We start from the raw sequence: 20,984 nt of genomic DNA on the forward strand, positions 1-20,984 counted from the left end.
ACCCTAGGATCTCTTGCTACGAGAACATCTGGGAGATTGCTTGTATCTTCCTCAGAACATCTGGGAGATTGCTTGTATGTTCCCCATAATAAATTCCCCTGCTTCTGTCTTCACGGGACCCACATTTGCCTTGACTATTTTTTTCCTCTTTACATACCTAAAAAAGCTTTTACTATCCTCCTTTATATTATTGGCTAGTTTACCATCGTACCTCATCTTTTCTCCCCGTATTGCCTTCTTAGTCATCTTCTGTTGCTCTTTAAAAGAGTCCCAATCCTCTGGCTTCCCACTCTTCTTTGCTTTGTTGTACTTCTTCTCTTTTATATTTATGCTGTCCTTGACTTCCCTTGTCAGCCACGGGTGACTCTTACTCCCCTTAGAATCTTTCCTCCTCTTTGGGATAAATTGATCCTGCAACTTCTGCATTATTTCCAGGAATAACTGCCATTGCTTTTCCACCGTCTTCCCTGCTAGGGCCTCCTTCCAGTCAATTCTGGCCAGCTCCTGCCTCATGCCTCTGTAATCCCCTTTGCTATACTGTAATACTGACACTTCCGATTTTCCCTTCTCCCTCTCAATTTGTAGAGTAAAACAACATATTGTGATCACTAATGGCTTTTACCTCGAGTCCCCTTATCAGATCAGGTTCATTACACAACACTAAATCCAGAATTGCCTTCTCCCTAGTACAAGCTGTTCTAAGAATCCATCTCGGAGAAACTCCACGAACTTTCTTTCCTGGGGTCCATTACCATTCCTGATTTTCCCAGTCTACCTGCATGTTGAAATCTCCCATAACCACCGTAGCATTACATTTGCGACATGCCAATTTTTAGCTCCTGATTCAATTTGCACCCTATGTCGAGGCTACTGTTTGGGGGCCTGTAGATAGCTCCCATTAGGGTCTTTTTACCCTTACAATTCCTCATCCGTTAGCATCCGGGAGATTCAGCAGGCTTTGGCAGACGGAGTGCAAATATTTGAAATGGTCGCCTCGTCTACGCATGATCTCACTGATGTATAGAAGACCACATACAGTAGATCAGATTAGAGGAGGTGCACATGAACATCTCTTACCTGGAAGGACAGCTGGTGTCCCTGGCAGGAGGTGTAGGGAAAGGTATTGCATCACCTGCAGCGGCAGGGGAAGGTACCTGAGGAGGGGGTGGTTTGAGTGGGAAGGGATGAGTGAAGCAAGGAGTTGCAAAGGGAGCAGTCTCTGCAGAAGACAGAAAGGGGTGGGAATGGGTAGATGTGACTGGTGGTGGGATCTTTGAAGGTTGCTGAAATGCTTTCTAACCTCCTCTACTGCATTCAGTGTTCCTGATGTGGCCTCCTTTACATCGATGAAACCAAGCCTACACTTGGCGACCATTTCCATGAACACCTGCTCTGTCAGGCAGCGTATGGGGAGAGGATGGGCAAACAACATTGAGAAACTTCAGGTTGGAAATGCCCCTTGTCAGGACTGGGAAATAGAGAAATAAAGTTAGTCTTGTGTGTAGAGAAGGTGGGAATAGAGATAGGATAAAGAGAATACCTGTAGATTGATGCCAGGGCTGCTGTGGGAATGAGTTATTAATGGAGTAATTTAAGAATGACAAAGAAATTGTGTTGCAAATAAATTGCAGATTTAACAAGTGGAAATTTAGCTGCTTTATTGTTTAGAGAAATTGCAAGTCAAGGTTCACATAATTGATGTAGATTTTTTTGAAACTTCCTGATCCAACTTTAGTTGAAGCAATTCCAGCTTGTATCCTTAGAATTAGTGCCTTTTGGTTCTGAGTTTCAAATGATTTCGACATGTTGCTGCAAGTTCGATAACCTCTGGCTCGGGGTTGTAAAGTATTTGTTAATATAAATAAATCAATTTTTGGCCCAACTCCCAGGAAGAATAGAAAATTAATGAAGTTGGGTTATGGAATCCTTCTGACTTGTTAAATGGAGAAAAAGCAGTATTTTTAAAAGATAGTGTTCAAGTAACTCAACAGGACAGGCAGCATTTCTGGGGAACATGGATAGGCAACCTTTTAAGTCTGGACCCTTCAGACTGATTGTAGTAGGAGGGAGAAAGCTGGAAGAGGTGGGGGCGGGACAAAGCCTGGCAAGTGAGGGAAATAAATTGTGTGCCTATTCTATTGCATTCTTTTAGATATTCAAAATATTAAAACAATTATAGTGGGAAGGAAAGTTGGAAAAAAGAGGTGGCAATAAGACAAAGTCTGGTAAATGATGGGTGGACTCGCCTACCACTTACCAGGATTTCTCCTGCACCCACCTCTCTTGTCTAGCTTTCTCCTCCCTAGTCCAATCAGTTTAAAGAAGGGTCCTAACCCAGTACATCACCTGTCCATTCCCTCAAAGATGCTGCCTGACCTGCTGAGTTCCTCCTGCACTTGTGCATTGTTCAACTTGGCTGTTGCATAACTTTAAAAAGCCCAATATCGTCCAAAACAAAACACTTACCCAACCACCACAGAAACATAGAAAAATAGGTGCAGGAGTAGGCTATTCGGCCCTTTGAGCCAGCACTACCACTACCATTCAATATGATCATGGCTGATCATCTAAAATCAGTACCCCGTTCCTGCTGTTTTCCCATATGACTTCATCCTTTAGCTCTAAGAGCTAAATCTAACTCTCTCTTGAATACATCCAGTAAATTGGCCTCCCCTGTCTTATGTGGCAGAGAATTCCACAGATTCACAACTCTCTGGGTGAAAAAATGTTTCTTCATCTTAGTCCTAAATGGCCTACCCCTTATTCTTAAACTGTGACCCCTGGTTCTGGACTCCCCCAACATCGGGAACATTTTACCTGCATCTAGCCTGTCCAATCCCTTAAGCATTTTATATGTTTCTATAAGATCCCCTTTCATCCTTCTAAATTTCAGTGAATACAAGCCCAGTCGACCCATTCTTTCATCATATGTCAGTCCTGCCATCCAGGGAATTAACCTGGTGAACCTACGCTGCACTCCCTCAATAGCAATAATGTCCTTCCTCAAATTAGGAGACCAAAATTGCACACAATACTCCAGGTGCGGTCTCACCAGGGCCCTGTACAATTGCAGAAGTACCTCCTTGCTTCTAAACTCGTATCCTCTCGCAATGTAGGCCAACAAGCCATTAGCTTTCTTCACTGCCTGCTGTACTACATGCTTTCAGTGACTGATGTACAAGCACACCCAGGTCACGTTGCACCTCCCTTTTTCCTAATCTGACACCATTCAGATAATCTGCCTTCCTGTTCTTGCCACCAAAGTGGATAACCTCACATTTATCCACATTATACTGCATCTGCCCATTCACCCAACCTATCCAAGTCACCCTGCAGTCTCATAGCATTCTCATCGCAGCCCACACTGCCACCCAGCTTTGTGTCTGCCAACAAGTTCTCTATCCATGTCAATACCCTACCCCCAATACCATGTGCTCTAATTGTGCACACTAATCTCTTGTGTGGGACCTTGTCAAAGGCTTTTTGAAAGTCCAGATACACCACATCCCTTATCCATTCTACTTGTTACATCCTCAAAAAATCCCAGAAAATTAGTCAAGCATGATTTCCCCTTCATAAATCCATGCTGATTTTGACTGATCCTGTCACTGCTTTCCAAATGCGCTGCTATAACACCTTCAATAATCGACTCAAGCATCTTCCCCACTATTGATGTAAGGCTAACTGGTCTATAATTCCCCGTTCTCTTTCTCCCTCCTTTCTTAAAAAGTGGAGTTACATTGGCTACCCTCCAGTCCACAGGAACTGATCCAGAGTCAAGAGAACATTGGAAAATGATCATCAATGCATCCACGATTTGGAGTGAGTACTTGTGTACTCTGGGATGCAGACCATCTGGTCCTGGGAATTTATCTGCCTTCAGTCCCAACAGTTTACCTAACACCATTTCCTGACTAATGTGGATTCCCTTCAGTTCCTCCCTCCCACTAGATCCTCGGTCCCCGAGTATTTCTGGGAGATTGTTTGTTTTGTTCTTAGTGAAGACAGAACCAAAGTACTTGTTTAACTCCTCAGTGAAGACAGAACCAAAGTACTCGTTTAACCATCCTAAATATTTATTTCCTTCACGCTGCTTAGCATCAACTCTGAGTGTTATTAACGCTAATTTGCTTTGAACACATTCTAGCCTGAAGAAAACTCCTAGTAAACGGACAACTAGGAATTTTTTAATTTTTCTTTATTAACGCAGGTTTCAGAGTATATTGGATGTTTATAAACCATTTTTAGTCATCCCCAAATATTTTTGGGAATTCTAAAACATAACATTAGTATGACATAACATTCCTTTTTAATCTAAAACTAGAGAGCAAAGGCTTATGGTGAGAGGGGAGTGAGTTGAGAGGGCAAATGGGACAGGCTTCACTCTGAGGAAGAACACAATGAGCATTCACTTCTTCTATACCTCTCATGATTTTGTTTTCTTCAATGTCACCCCTCATTCTCTGATGCTCCAAGGAAAAAAGTCACAGCCGATCCAGCTTCTCCCTATAACTCAAGCCCAGGTAACATCCTGGTGAATCTTTTTTGTATCCTTTCCAATGTAATGGTATCCTTCCTATAAATAGGGAAAGGGAACTGTAGAGAGTACTCCAAGTGTGGTCTCACCAACGACTTGGAGAGCAGCATTACGATGCCTCAGCTTTTGTACTCTATAATACCCATTGAAGGCAAGCGGTCCAAATTCCTTCTGCACCACCCTGTCCACTTGACTCACCACTTTCATGGAACTATGCACATGTTCTCCCATATCTCTGTTTGACCATTTATTGCATAAGCCCTGCCTGATTTGACATACCACAGTGCAACTTCTTTGGTTTGTCAGTTAAATTCCATATGCCATTCCATGACCCAACTGATCAAGATCCTGTTGTAAATTTAGATATCCTTTCACACTGTCCAGTACACCAGCAATTTTGGTGTCACCTGCAAATTTTTCGGTAGTGGTTGTTGTGGGGGGGGAGGGAATGGGGGGGGAATGGGGGGAGGGAGGAATGGGGGGGGAAATGGGGGGGGGAGGGAATGGGGGGGAGGGAATGGGGGGGGAATTGGGGGAGGGGAGGGAATGGGGGGGGGAAGGGAATGGGGGGGAGGGGAATTGGGGGGGGGAATGGGGGGGGGGCGGAGGTGTTCACAAGAATGTGTGGATTATTTTTTTTAAAGATTCATATAAAGGGGTGGTCGGTGGAGTCTCTGTGGGCGAGTTCCCGTGATATATATATATAGAAACATCTACGCCGATCAACCAAAACATTATGACCACTTACAGGCGAAGTGAATAACATTGATTATCTTGTTACAATGGCACCTGCCAAAGGGTGAGATATATTAGGCAGCAAGTGAACAGTCAGTTCTTGAAGTTGATCTGTTGGATGCAGGAGAAATGGGCAGGAGTAAAGACGAGTGACTTTGACAAGGACCAAATTGTTATGGCCAGACGACTGGGTCAGGGCATCTGAGACAGCAAGGCTTATGGGGTGCTCCCGGTCAGCAATGGTGAGTACCTACCGACAGTGGTCCAAGGAGGGACAAACCACAAACCGGCGACAGGGTGTTGGGTGCCCAAGACTCATCGATGCACGAGGGCAACAAAGGCTGTCCCATCTGGCCTGAACCGATGGAAGGACTACTGTGGCACAAGTCACAGAAAATTTTAATGGTGGTCACGGGAGGAATGTGTCACAATACACATTGCATCGCACCCTGCTGCGTATGGGGCTGCACACTTTGGACCAACAGCATATTGGGCAGGTGGTCATAATGTTTTGGTTCATCAGGTCATAATGTTTTGGCTGATCGGTGTATAGTTGTACAGGTTTACTCGGCTTTTAATTCACGTTCGTTATTTGGGAACTTTTGTATAACTGACAACCATAAAATATTTAATGTATCAATTTATTAAATCTCATTGGACTTTGCCGTTGCAACGAGCGTTAAAGTACCACTAATTGGCTGCATTGTGTCATTTCATTCGTTGTCAGGCATTGATGAATTTAGTTTACTTTATTATCACGTTTACCGGTGGACAGTGGAAAGCTTTTATTGCGTGTTAACCAGTCAGCAGAAAAATTATACGTGATTACAATCGAGTCCTCCAATGTACAGGTACGCGATAAAGAGAATAAAACATTTAGTGCAAGATAAAGTCCAGTAAAGTCTGATTAAAGATAGTCGGCGGGGCGGGCGGGAGTCTCCAATGAGGTAGATAAATAATATAAATAATAATCGCCTAAAGTTAATCGATTCTCTTTTGGTAATTACTTTACTCTTTAATTTGCGAAATAAAAGTCAACCTACATTTTCTCAATCCGCAGTATCAGGCAGGGCCGGGTGTAATGCAAGTGTGTGAGGCGACCCGAAATGTAACACCTAACGTATAATCCCGAAGGTGTAATAGCACGGAAATGATACCATCCATCCAATGTAAAACTCTAACTATACCTGGCTCACAAAAGAATCATCTGAACGTTTTAAGAGTTTGCAACCTCTACATTGCAGAGGCGAAGGATTTATCTTTGAGAGATTGTGCTTCTCGAAGGCAGGCGCTAAGGAAAGGACTACAATCCCAGGATGCTCAGAGTCGGTACACATTGCGCAGTGCTGATGGCGGGTTAATGTTTCAAAATGGCGGCAGATTTGAGATTGCACAGGGGCGGTTGGGATTGTCCGTTAAACTGTCGCTCGTGCTCGCTGCACAAAAACTAAAGGAAACTATTAATACTTGGATTGTCAGTCAGCCCTGGGGTCAACTGAACGAATGCAGTCGTGCAAATTGAGGTTTGTTATTATGGTGATGAAAGTGATGCGTGTTTTGTTAATTTTAACGACTACCCTTGTTGATGGTAAATATTGTTTATAGCATTTCCTAAATAATCCAACCTTGTTGAGTCACCTACCGCTGTTACCATTTAATCTATGTTGATGTTATGTGGATTCCAGACCGGAGAAAGACCTTGAAATTATGTAGAAACAAGAAACTGCAGATACTGGTTTACACAAAACGTCTTTTCTTTAAGTTGCGAGTTGATGGAGAGGTAATTGGAGTGCACGTGACAATAAACTAACATCTAAAATAAAAGCAGATAAAGTAGCCGGCAACAGGTAGCCACGAAGACTCGATAATGCGGAAAGATGCGGTAGTCGGACAGAATAGGCATTGCTGAAACAAAACAAACCCTACAGATGCTGGAAATCTGAAATATGTAAAAGAATATTGGAGATACTGAGATCGATAACAGCACGGATCTTATTACTTCCAGCAAAACATCGTGCTAGAGGACCTAGTGTTACTTTAATGCAAGGAGTATTGTGGGGAAAGCAGATTAATTTAAACTAGAGCCTGGATCGGTGCGGTGTTTGAGACTATGATGCGGCCATTGAGGACGCGTAGTTGTGACAGGGACATGACTGGTAGGTAGCTCATTGTTCTGGGGTTTTGATGTTTCAGATTTGATAGAGAAGGCGACAAAAGAGGCGGAGGAGTTTTGCTACTAAACAGGGCACTCAGAGAGGACATTGGAAGCGTTTGTCTGCTGAGGCAATTATGGGTAGATCTTAGAAATAAGAAAGGTCCAACCACTCTAATGGGATTGTACTACAGGCCGCCCAATAGGAAGCGGGATGCGGAGGATCAGATATGTAGACAGTTTACTGAAAGTTGTTCAAGCAGCAGAGTTGTTTTACAAATTACTTTAACTTCCCCAGTTTATTGACTGGAACTTGCTCAGTGCCAAAGGCTGAGGCAGGTCAAAATTTGTGAGGTGTATCCAAAGGGGTTTCTTGAAACTGTTATGTGGATAATCCAACATGAGAAGTGATTACACAGGGAAATGAGCCTGGCCAGTTGACTGGTATTACAATGGAAGAGCAGTTTGGGTGTAGTGATCACACCTCCATAAGGTTTATGCAACTGGACCGCAATCAGTAAGAATAAGTGACAAAATATACTCCATGATAATTCTCAACACTGGTGCCCCACAAGGCTGTGTTCTCATGCCTTACTATACTTCCTTCACACACACGATTGTGCAGCCAAATTCTGCACTAACTCCATCCACAAGATTGAAGCTCACCCACCTTAGCAGGCCAGATTTCGAACACCGATGAGATGGAGTACAGGCAGAGACAGAGAGCCCAGTAGTATGGTGTTAAGACAGCAACCTCTCAATGTCAGCAAATCAAAGGATTTCAGGAAGTGGGTAGAGGATGCACCTCGGTCTGCAACAATGGTGCTGAAGTGAAGACGGTCGAGAACATCAAGTTTCTAAGTGTAAATAGCACCAACAACTTAACCTGGTCCAGCCACATTGATGATACAGACTAGAAAACACAGTAGTACCTCTAATTCCTCAAAAAAGTAAGAACATTTGGCTGTTTCCAAATGGCTCTTATCAATATCTACAGATGTGCCGTTGAAAATATCCTATTGGGATGCATCACAACTTGGTACGACAATTGGTCTGCCCAAGACAATGAGAAATTACAGAAAATTGTGTTTGCAGCCCAGTCCATCTCACAAACCTTCCTCCCTCCCCCCAACCATTGACCATCTTTACACTTAACATTAAAAACATAATCAAGGACCACTCACATTCCCATTAATCTCTTTTTTTCCCCCTTTCGATGATTTGTGGTAAAATAATTAAACTCAGCAGTGTTGAAAAACATCCAAGATACTTGCTGGAAAGTTTCAAAATGGTTGAAGAAACTAGGTTTGGATTTGAATTGTGAATTTGAAAACTAATAACTTTTTTAAAACTTTTGCAGGTAATTAGTTGTGCAAAATTGTGAAATGCTGGGTACTTCAAAGCAAGACCTGAAATTTCCTACGTGATCCAGATAAATTGATGGAGACTTCTGAAATGTCTGCGGTTATTAACAACCAGGGGCAAAACTTCTTAGCTGAGTGGACAACGAATGTTACTCGTGCAGGAGTAATACTGAATCCTCCCCTTTGTTTCAATGATGTGTACACCTCTCCTCAGGAGTGCGGCAGTATAAATGACTCGTTCACTACTGAGTTTGCTCCACTACAATTCTCAAACAACAGTAGTTGCTTCAGCTTAGATTCTCTTTGTAATGAGCCTGTTTTGGCAGTATCCACGCAGAATGGAAATGAACAACATGTTTTTGATGGTGCATTGCCTTCAGATCCTTGCCCAAAAACAACACAACATACAATTTCTTCTCAAAATGGTTTATTATCCTGTAACAATATGGCAGGGAAGTACGCTGATGTATCTAATAATGACCTCGTGCAAAGACTTGAACAGGTCAGTACATTGAAATCTACTTAATCTTATTCTGTACATTGCTATAATTTAACAAACTACTGCTCAGCGCCATAGGTGGTTGCTATTTGTATACATTGTGTATGCAAGCAAATAATCTCGCTGTGCCTAGTCACGTGACAAAGTATTCCTATCCTATCCACAATGGTGAAAGATCAGAATTTAGTTGAGAAGTGAATTTCTATATTTTTCTCTAATTATAACTCTAAAAACATTTATAATGATTCACAGAAAAAGTTTTCAGCTGTAACATTTTTTGTGCAGTATTTTTGTTATAAATTTTATGCAGCACTCTTTCATTTTCTTGCCTAGTTTCTCCAGTTCCTTGCTCCCTTGCTTAATGATCCTAATTCCCATTAATATGTCTGGTTCAGCCTTGTCAAAAAGTGGTCCTTGAATTCATCTTCATTCCAAACTCCTGAGTAAATATTCTCAACAAATGTTTCAATGGAGTAGTGACCTGTTGTCTAAGGTGGTAATTTTTTGCTGAGGCCTAACAAAGGCCCCATCTGATGTTTCAGTTTATTTAAATGACTGCAGCACTATTAAAGGACAAGTTTACTAGACAACCAACAGCCCATGCGATATAATATTGGAAATAAGAACACAAGACGCAGATATATCACTGCTATAAATTCACCCATCTCATCAACATTTATATATCTGGAGAACGGACTTATTTCATATTTTCCCCAAATCTTGTTCTGTTTACTGCTCTTTTAATTTTTCTTTCTTTGCTTTTTATTTAGCTGTGTTTAATTTGATGATTGTCATGCACTGAATTTTACCTCGTTCATTATCAAGCAATCAATACTTAAAATTTAAGAGCAACAAATTACTTGTACGGCTTTTAACACTTTGGTCAACAATAATTAGATGCTAATTTTGTAATTAAAGTTAAGAGAGTGGCAACAGGAAAGGCAAGAGCAACTGAAGAAACAGCATCTACAGCAGCTCCAGCGATTGGTAAATGAACAGCAAACACTACTTGGTCTTATGGGTACCCAAGAATACACAGGTAGCAATAACTTTGCATCGTATTAAAAGTAGATTTAGATGTGTTATCCTTGGTAAATCATATGATGATGGCAGCATGATTATGAAATAAGTTTGAAGTTGTGAAAGGGTGACAGTGAATAATTGTTTTATCAAGCTGGGGGAAGGATGCAGTGATATTTATAAAGGGTTGATAAGATAACTTTTCTTTAAATCTATATCTATATACTAAAACCCTTGTTTGTTCCTGAACTACAGCCACAACGGTACACGATAGCCCGACAATTGTAGGCCCACCTTACTCACCGTCGTCCCTTTGGTGCTCATGGAAGAAGTTTCACTGAAATCGGTGTTATATTTTTAAAGTTATTCACATTTTAAAGTTTAGGTCTATCTCCTGGGGAGAGAGGGGGGGGAAGGGAGGATAAGGGGGGGGTTGAGGGGGATAGAGTGGGGGGACGGGAGGGGGAGAGGAAGGGGAGGAGAGGGTGCTGCAACAATGCAGGAGAGGATTGGACCCAACGGGGTGTGTGTGTGTGTGTGTGTATATATAAACATAGCACAAAAAGTAAGGAAATTTGTGTTTGGTAGATTATTTCTTTGTTGTAACAATACTTCGTGGCAATAAATCTTATACCGTTGGAAAGCCTGTTTATTTCCCTTTTAAATGGTGCCACATTTGTAAGGAACATGCATTTGTGGGATGAGCAGCAGAGCTGAGTATATGGGTTGCGCCCATGAAAAATTTGCCAAATCTTCTCTGCCAATGCCAAACAGCTTATTCTGCTGTTGCTATTGACTCTTGTTTTGAGCTTCTGGTACCCCCAGGTGCTGACAATCAGGTGCCTGATTGGCAGCATCTGTGAGCATGGGCCCTGCTACAGTGGTCAGTAGGTGTCTGCTCCAAGAATCGGCATGCCACGTTTGACTGATCTGGATAGGGCCCGTGCGATAGGGCAACTTCAAGCTGGTGTTCCGCAAAACCAAGTTGCAGCATTATTTGGAGTGAGCCCTAGTACCATCTCCAAAGTGAAGGCCAAGTTCCATATAATGGGGGATGTCAGAGACAGGCCGCGAAGTGGGCGTCCCAAGAAGACAACACCCGAAGAAGACCGTTTCCTCACCCTGTCAGCACTTAGGAACCTTAGGCTGTCTTCTACAGATTTGCAGTCAAGGTTTGCAGGACGATATGGCCGACGGCTCTCTGCCCAGACAATTCAGAACAGACTGCACGCAGCCGATCTCCAGTCTCATAGGGCTGCCAGGAGGCCTGCCATGACTGCCCTTCACCGTCAGGCCCGTTTGCGCTGGTGTCGGCAACACGTGCACTGGAACCTGAACATGTGGAGGAACGTTATGTTCAGCGATGAGTCCAGATTCTGCCTACAGCAGTTGGATCATAGGGTCAAAGTGTGGAGAAGACGCGGAGAACGCTATGCTGATTGCTGCACCGATAGAGTAACATCTTTTGGTGGAGGCAGTGTGATGGTGTGGGGCGGCATCTCCCTCACTGGAAAAACGAGGCTTGTCATCATTGGAGGCAATCTCAATGCAGAGAGATATCGAGATGAGATTCTGCAACCAGTGGCAATCCCATATCTCCACAGTCTGGGACCGAACTCTATCCTCCAAGATGACAATACTCGCCCCCACAGAGCAGGGTTTCTCAGAGACTACCTCCAGAATTTGGGAGTGGAGAGGATGGAATGGCCTGCCAGCAGTCCTGACCTCAACCCCATTGAACACTTGTGGGATCAGCTTGGGCGTGCTGTTCGTGCCAGAGTGACCAACACAACCACGTTGGCTGACTTGCGACAAATGCTGGTTGAAGAATGGGATGCCATCCCACAACAGTGTGTGACCAGGCTGGTGACCAGCATGAGGAGGAGGTGCCAGGCTGTTGTGGCTGTGTATGGTTCTTCCACACGCTACTGAGGCTCCTGTTTATTAAATGAATAAATTGTTAAATTGCCAATATGTCTTGTTTCTTCAGACTTCAATCATCCAATCCACCAAACAACACCGAACAAGAGTCAATGGCAGAATAAGCTGTTTGGCGTTGGCAGAGAAGATTTGGCAGATTTTTCATGGGCGCAACCCACATACTCAGCTCTGCTGCTCATCCCTCAAATGCATGTTCCTTACAAATGTGGCACCATTTAAAAGGGAAATAAACAGGCTTTCCAACGGTATAAGATTTATTGCCAAGAAGCATTGTTACAACAAAGAAATAATCTACCAAACACAAATTTCCTTACTTTTTGTGCTATGTTTATATATATATATTATCTATATATTTATTTATACTACTAAAACTCAGACATGTATATATATCCATATGTAAATATATGTATTTCTGTGATTTTGCCAAAACGGTAAACCATAGCGCCACAATTTTTGCGCCACCTTAATGACCACTCTCGCGGCCACTCTTTATAACAAGTTTTATTTAAATCCATCGTATATTTTTTAAGTTAGAGAGGTTTTAAAGTTCAAAAATCTCCTTTCTAAACACCTTTTCAAAAGGGCTGCTGTGCGTATGACGCCACCATAGCGCTCGCACTCTCTGTTCACGACTCTCTCTTTACTCGCACAAACGAGACGCCGTTAGCAGAGCCGCCCGCCTGCAATCAGGGGCTCCCCTCTCCTCTCTCCCCTTGCTTTTCTCCTCTCTCTCCTCTCTCCCCTCGCTTCTCTCTCCTCTCTCTCCCCTCTCTCCCCCACAACCGCCGCGAGTAATCCCAGCTCGGCTAGGCCACAGTCGCCGCCGCACTGCCCGTCTCCAGTAGTCCGCCGCTCCGGGAGAGTAAGAGTGGGGGGGATGGGGAGGGTGGGAGGAGGAGAGAGTGGGGATGGGAGGGAGAGTGCGTCTGGGGAAGGGGACAGCGGGGTTGGGGGGAGGGGGGTTAGTGATGGGGGATAAAGAGAGTGGGGGAAAGGAGGGTGGTGGGGAAAGGGGGGTGGGGGAGTGTAAGAGTGGGGCTGGGGAGGAGAGAATGGGGGGTGGGGGAGGAGAGAATGGGGGTGGCGGAAGAGAGGGGGGAAAGGGCGGTGGTGGGGAAAGGGGAGGTGGGGGAGAGTGAGAGTTGTGGTGGGGGAGAAAATGGGGGGAGGGGAGAGTGGGGAAAAGGGGGGTCTTGGGGAAAGGGGAGGTGGGGGAGGCAGTGGCCTCAGTCACACCCTCTCCCCCCCCCCCCCCCCCCTCCCTACGAGGAATGGGCCCAACTATCTATTATTATATATATAACAGTGGGGAAGGGTGGGGGGAGAGTGGAGTGGGGGGAGGGTCGGGGTGGAGGGGGTGGGGGAGGGTCGGGGGAGGGGGGGAGAGGAGAGGGAAGGGGAGAGGGGGTGGGGGGCAGCGGAGAGTGGAGGTGGACAAGAGGGCAGAGTAGGGGGAGGGGGTGGGGGAGGAGAGAGGGGGTGGGGAGGAGAGGGGGTGGGGGGAAATGGGGGGGTGGGGCGGGGGGGAGGAGAGAGTGGGGGTAGAGTACGGCTGGGGAGGAGGTCAGGGTGGGGTGGGGAGGAGTGAAGAGTGGGGGAGGAGGGAAAAGTGGGGGTGGGGGAGAGGGGGCGGGGAGGAGGGAAGGTTGGGGTGGGGGAGAGTGGGATGCGGGCAGGGTGGGTGGGGTGCGGGCAGGGTGGGTGAGGGGAGAGGGAAGGGGGTGGAGGCAGGGCTGGAGGAGTGGGGTCAGGGCAGGTGCAAGTGGGGGTGGGGTAGGGGGGATGGAGTGGGTCAGTGGGGGGAGAAGGGGGGGATAAGGGGCATTGAGTGGGGAGGTTGAGGGTGCTACACCGATACAGGAGAGGCTTTGGGTCCAGGGCTCCTCAGTCACACCCTCTCCCCTTCCCTGTCCCCCCTCTACGAGCAACGGGCCCACGTGGTCTAGTATATATATATATTATATGTCTCTGTGTGCGCCTGTGTCCTTCCTCAGATCTTGTATATATATCCGTATCTACGCCACGCACGGACTCTCTCTTCACTCGCACCAACAAGATGGACGCTGTTAGCAGAGCCGCCCGCCCGCAATCAGGTGCTCCTCTCGCTTCCCTCCTCTCTCCCCACACTCTCTCCAATCTCCCACACCCAGGGGAAACTCCGAGCAGGAGGGAGATGTTCTCCCCGCTATCATCCGGGCCCAGCGCGCCGTCGCCCTAACCTCTCCAGTAGTCCGGGCTCGGCCACGCCACAGTAACGGCCGCACTCCGGAGCTCCCTCCTCCTCCCTCCTTCCCTTCAACCCACAGCCTCCTCCAGTCCCCGCTATCGCCCGGGCCCAGCGCGCCGCCGCCCTATCCGTCACCAGTATTCCGGGCTCGGCCATGCCACAGTAACGGGGAGGGTGGGAGGAGGCAGAGTGGGACTGGGGAGGGGGACATGCTGAACGCTGGTGGAAAATGATATTTTAATTTAATTTGGTCGTACATTTTTTAAGTTACAGAGGTTTTAAAGTTAAAACATTTTATTTCTAACCGTTTTTTTCAAGGTCTTCAGCGTGTGACGTCACAATGCCCCTGTGAGATGAGCTCGCGCTGCCCCCCCCCCCCCCCTACTGATTTATTGAAGGTTTTCAGCGTGGCGCTGCTGTGCGTATGATGTCAGCACGCACACGCGGCCTCTCCTCACTCGCACCAACGACATGGACGCCGTTAGCGGAGTCTTCCGCCCGCGATCCTCTCCTCTCTCCCCTTGCTTCTCTCCTCTCTCCCACACCCGGGAGACCCTCTCCCCGCTATCGCACGGACCCAGCGCGCCGCCGCCCTATCCGTCTCCAGTAGTCCGGGCTCGGCCACGCCACAGTAACGGCCGCACTCCGCAGCTCCCTCCTCCTCCCTGCACTATCCGTAAGTGCTTTTCGCCGGGACCACGGGGGGGGGGGCTGGTAGGGAAAGGGGGGTGGGGGAGAGTAACGGTGGGGGCGACGGGGAGGGTGGGAGGAGGAGAGAGTGGGGGTGGGAGGAGGCAGAGTGGGACTGGGGAGGGGGACAGCGGGGGTGGGGGGTTGGTGCTGGGGGCAAGAGAGAGTAGGGGAAAGGGGTGTGCTGGGGAAAGGGGGGGTGGTGGGGGAGAGTAAGAGTGTGTCTAGGGGAGAGAGAATGGGGGGGTCTGAGAATGGGGACTGGGGAGGGGGACAACAGGGGTTGTGCGGAGGGGGCTTGGTGGTGGGGGAAAGAGGGGTACTGGGAAAAGGGGAGGTCGTGTGGAAAGGGGGGGTGTGGGGAGATTAAGAGTGGGGCTGGGGGAGGAGAGAATGGGGGGTATGGGCCCAACGGGCCCGCTTTGCTAGTATGTTATATGTTACTAAAAGTATATATGTACCGAAGTATGTTCCTGAAATACAGCCAAAATGGTACACGATACTACAACAATTTTAGGGGCACCTTACTCCCCCGCGATATGCAGTATCAAGTTTCGTTCAAATTGTTGCGCTCTCATGTACTGTTTTGGCTGTGTTTCGGACACATCCCCCATAAAATAAACATCGCCATTTTGATCTAATACTTCCGTGTTCATCTGGTGTCACAACGGGAACGTAACGGGTATCCGCGCGTGCGCAGTTGGGGGAGTGTTGCTGGGGCCAGTATCCATGCATGTGCAGTTGGGGACGGTTACCGGGCTCGGTAGCGGCGCGCCTGCGCAGCAGCGCCAGGAGGACCGGCATGTGTCTCGGAATGCCCCGCGCCTGTCCTTCCTCCCGTGGGTGCAGCACGGCGGCAGAAAGAAGGTCAAAGAAGATGGCCGCCGGCAGGAAGAACATGGGGCAGTGCCTTGTGGCCGCTCTCCTACTGCTGGCCGCCCGGGACTGGGTGAGTGGCTCCCTCCCCCCCCTTTCCTCTCCCCCTTCGCCCGCCCCCGGCATTGGGGCTGTCACAACGGGAACCCAACGGGTCCACGCGTCGTGTTTCCTTCAAATTGTTGTGCTATCGTGTACTGTTTTGGCTGCTTTCTGCCCAACCAATTGTTCAGGCGCTTTTGATTGCAACATGCGCTCTAATTTAATTCAACAAAGAAACTGACAAGTTACTAAAGAACCTTTAGTAACAATGGGAACCCAACGGGTCCACGGGTCGTCTAGAATACTTTAATAATGAACTTTGTAATGAAGTCATAAGCCAGTCCTAATAAGGAGTTATAATCAAGAAAGTTCCTAATTTATTAGATTAATTTATTTAAATTTGTTTAACATGACCAATGATTCCAGAAATTATTCCTCAGTTTTAGGTGAAAAGATTACAATGCAGTTTCAATGAACTATTCCTGAATATTTATATATTCCAGCTTTCAGTCACATTCCAAGTGGATTTAAAAAACCAAGAACTATTCCTGACTTTCTTCTTTAAAATTTGAAACTACAACAAATATAATTCATGTCCTTTCAATATATAATTCAAATAACATGTCAAGTGGCAAAGTTTAGGATAGCTTTTCCCTGATGGACGTTCGAGGAGCTGTTTTGAGATCAAGTGTCATGTAGATGTTGTCTAAATAATTGCAAATTCTCAATTATTTTTCTCATTACCTGTTCTGATTTTTGAATTACATGAACATTTACGATATCCCCTTGACTACCAAGGTTATTCACTTTGGAAGTAAGAATAGAAAGGCAGATTATTATCTGAATGGTGTCAAGTTAGGAGGAGGGGGGAGTTCAACGAGATCTGGGTGTCCTAGTGCATCAGTCAATGAAAGGAAGCATGCAGGTACAGCAGGCAGTGAAGAAAGCCAATGGAATGTTGGCCTTCGTAACAAGAGGAGTTGAGTATAGGAGCAAAGAGGTCCTTCTGCAGTTGTACCGGGCCCTGGTGAGACCGCACCTGGAGTACTGTGTGCAGTTTTGGTCTCCAAATTTGAGGAAGGATATTCTTGCTATGGAGGGCGTGCAGCGTAGGTTCACTAGGTTAATTCCCGGAATGGCGGGACTGTCGTATGTTGAAAGGCTGGAGCGATTGGGCTTGTATACACTGGAATTTAGAAGGATGAGGGGGGATCTTATTGAAACATATAAGATAATTAGGGGATTGGACACATTAGAGGCAGGAAACATGTTCCCAATGTTGGGGGAGTCCAGAACAAGGGGCCACAGTTTAAGAATAAGGGGTAGGCCATTTAGAACGGAGATGAGGAAGAACTTTTTCAGTCAGAGAGTGGTGAAGGTGTGGAATTCTCTGCCTCAGAAGGCAGTGGAGGCCAGTTCGTTGGATGCTTTCAAGAGCGAGCTGGATAGAGCTCTTAAGGATAGCGGAGTGAGGGGGTATGGGGAGAAGGCAGGAACGGGGTACTGATTGAGAGTGATCAGCCATGATCGCATTGAATGGCGGTGCTGGCTCGAAGGGCTGAATGGCCTACTCCTGCACCTATTGTCTATTGTCTATTCCTTTTGGTGTCTAGACTTAAGACACTTAAATTGTATGTTTCAAAATTCAATCTTTCAAGATCACCAGTGTAGTGAATTATTTATATTTTCCTATTTTCAATCACATCAAGAGTGGATTCAAAAAATAAAGGCAAAAAATGTTACATTTCAAATTTGTTCTCCGGTGCTATTTTGAAACAGAATGATTTTTTTAAACTTGTAAATATGTGAGCGTCTTGCTCTTTTTATTTTCCAGAGACTTTAAGTAGCTTGGATGATATTGAAAACAAAATTCCATTAAAGGTTGTCCTGCAACAAAAAGCACATACGGCACAAGAGAATGCTTTTCCTGAGGGTAAGCAAACATAGCATGCATTAACATCGAGGTTGGGTATAAATAACACATTGCACTAAGAAATTAATGTTGTCATAAATCTTTAGAAAAGAAAATGTAATACCCAGGCATGTGAATTTTCAGCGGATTTCCGTGTTTTTAAAATCCATTTTTCATGCTTTTTGCATGATTTCCACGTTTTTCACTTTGCCAAAATCGTGTTTACTAACGGAGAAATCGGATCGGAGAAAAAAGAAAAGAAACTTTTTATAGATCAAGTGATGTATAGACTTGTAATGAACACTAGGGTTCCGCTAAAGGTCGCTAGGGGTTCCCCGAGAAATCCCCCGCACCCTGGAAGTTTCCCTGAAAATGTGGCACCTAGGCTGGGTAAGGCAGACAATCTCGACCTCATCTGGACTTCCATGGCCAATTTGTCAATTCGGCCGCTAGATGTCACTAGGGGTTCCACGAGAAATCCCCCCGCCCTGGAAGTCTCCCCGGAAATGCGATACCTAGGCTGGACAACCTGCGGCCGGGGCTCTGGAACTCCAGTCCAGCTGGAGCCAGCACATCTATCCCCATAGCCGGCTTTCTTGGCCGGCTTGATAAACCAGCAAAGCTCTAGAACCAAGAGTGCCAGAAAATCAGTGATGGAACTCTAATGAGTAAATATTAAATTTAAGTGCAAGATTATATAACTAAATTATTTAAGACGGGGTTAAAATATAAAACCAAGCAGAAAAGCCAATTTTACCACCTTTCTGGGCTGATTATCAATTAATGTGCGAATTTACTTCAAAATGTTATTAGTAAAGTGACATATTCACATTATTTTGTAATGTCCGTTTTTACTTTGAAATGCACTAAAAGAGGCTTGAAACGGGTAATTTGGTGTGTAAATTTATTTACCCCCCACTGCACTCCTCGCCCAAGCGCTCGGCTCTTTTCCTCTTTTTTGTTTACTTCACTCACATGCCTGTGTATCTCTTTAGTGTTGAGGTAATGAAAGTTTTGTATTTATATTATAGAACTGAAAATAACTGCAATATTCTTAATTATATCTACTCTTGCATCTAGGAATATTGCAGATTTAAAATTCATTATTTTACAAAATAATTTGACATTTGTAATACAAATCCATATTTCTTGCACCCTTGGAATTAATTTCAGTTGGCGCTCACTTTCAGTTGGTTAATAAATGTTTCTAATGAAGATAGCTCTGTATTTCAGAGTATAATGGCTACAAAAAATAACGTGTTTAATCACAGATATATGCATTCCTGTAATTTTTTTAAAGGTGAGATTGAAGTTCACAGTGAAGAAAGTTCTGAATCAACATCTTCAAGAGAACCTTTTAATAAACATCAGAATAATAAGGATTCTAAAAGTGGAACATCAGTTCAAAGTCAATCTGGAAAAGCTTATTCTGATGATCCGCCACCCTTTAACACTCTAGAAGAAAGGTAAATAAACAGTTAGGAAAACATATCAAGTTTCAAATGAAAGCCTATTTTGTTATACTAATAAACTGTTGACCCAAGGCTTAATTTGTCACGTAATTAAAACATATTAAGGTAGTTGTGCATATTTGATGCAGTATAATTAAACTATTTTCAGTATTTTATAAGCAGACATATAACCTTTCCAGATTATGAATTTTTCCATTTTTGGAAATACAACAGTTCTACAGATATTATCTCTCCCCGATAGACCAATCAAGCCTGGAGTCAATGGAGGAAAAGAAACTTTTGAAGAGTTCCTGGAGAAGCAGATGAAAATGGAAGAACGGAGACTGCAACAACAACAACAACTTGAACTGAAGCAATTACCGGTTTGTGTTTGGAACAGTAAATCTAGATGTACTATTTTCGATTTAATGTCACAGCAGAAACAAATAAATATTATACCTCAGGTGTATTCTACTGAATTATCAGAATTCAATAAAATGGTATTGGTAAAGAAGATCATTTAATGATGTGCTTTACTGTATTGTACTGTAAATTAAGGTAATTAACTTGGGAAACAATTTAAAGAATTAAAGAAACAGGTGCCAGAGGAACTTTTCAATTATTTTTAGATTTAGAGATACAGCGCGGAAACAGGCCCTTCGGCCCACCGAGTCCGCGCCGCCCAGCGATCCCCGCACATTAACACTATCCTGCACACACTAGGGACAATTTTTACATTTACCCAGTCAATTAACCTACAAACCTGTACGCCTTTGGAGTGTGGGAGGAAACCGAAGATCTCGGAGAAAACCCACGCAGGTCACGGGGAGAACGTACAAACTTCGCACAAACGGCGCCCGTAGTCAGGATCGAACCCGAGTCTCCGGCGTTGCATTCGCTGCGCCACCCTGCCTCCATGATAGTGGAGTAACTTCCCCAGAAAATGACTGAGCATGGTTACAAGTAACTGATTACTAAGCTTGATTGACTATGGGCACAATTGCTTTCATTCAACTTTGCTTGTTACCATATGAAGCCTTAAACTCTAAATGTTGGGAAACTCATATGTGCCTCTTTGTTATATGTCTGACTCCTTCTGAATCAAGATTTGAGTTCTTCATTAAAAAAAGACACCAAGTACTGGAGTAACTCAGTGGGACAGGCAGCATCTCTGGAGAACATGGATCGGTGACGTTTTGGGTCGGGACCCTTCAGACTATTTGAAAGGGGGGGGGGAGGGGAGGAAGAAAACTGGAAGAGAGGAGGGCAGGACAAAGCCTGGCTGGTAATAGATTAAATTTATTTCTTGTTCCTTTTCACTATTTGAAATATTAATTTGGTGGAAGAGTTGCTTGGACCCAACACTTCATTGGCTCCAATTTCCAGCTACTTTAGTGCCAAATGTTTTACAAACTGTAAGGCATGTTGCAGAATGCTCTTCTGTGAATTCTGGCCCAATGTTTACTTTTTCTATTTAATGCAAATCACTTTGGAAATGCCTTCCCACATTTTAGGAAAGATTTAGAAATGTAATTTGT

General features: G+C 45.0%; 1 protein-coding gene across 5 annotated transcripts in view; it reads left to right on the forward strand.

Moving 5' to 3' along the window:
* The window catches only part of LOC144595231 (centrosomal P4.1-associated protein-like), a 53,935-nt gene that overhangs the window by 4,411 nt on the left and 28,540 nt on the right, over positions 1-20,984 (forward strand). For 2 of the 5 annotated variants that reach the window (XM_078402459.1, XM_078402461.1), the window contains exons 1-7: positions 6,632-6,795; positions 8,785-9,290; positions 10,206-10,326; positions 14,243-14,341; positions 17,918-18,016; positions 19,296-19,461; positions 19,709-19,829. In XM_078402459.1, the coding sequence (XP_078258585.1) occupies positions 8,865-9,290; positions 10,206-10,326; positions 14,243-14,341; positions 17,918-18,016; positions 19,296-19,461; positions 19,709-19,829 (1,032 nt within the window). In that variant the 5' untranslated portion in view covers positions 6,632-6,795; positions 8,785-8,864. Of the gene's footprint in view, positions 1-6,631; positions 6,796-8,784; positions 9,291-10,205; positions 10,327-14,242; positions 14,342-17,917; positions 18,017-19,295; positions 19,462-19,708; positions 19,830-20,984 lie in introns of those variants that run through there. The other 3 variants (XM_078402462.1, XM_078402463.1, XM_078402460.1) reach the window with 2 other exon arrangements.

This window comes from Rhinoraja longicauda, chromosome 7 (genome assembly GCF_053455715.1).
Source record: "Rhinoraja longicauda isolate Sanriku21f chromosome 7, sRhiLon1.1, whole genome shotgun sequence".
NCBI lineage: Eukaryota > Metazoa > Chordata > Chondrichthyes > Rajiformes > Arhynchobatidae > Rhinoraja > Rhinoraja longicauda.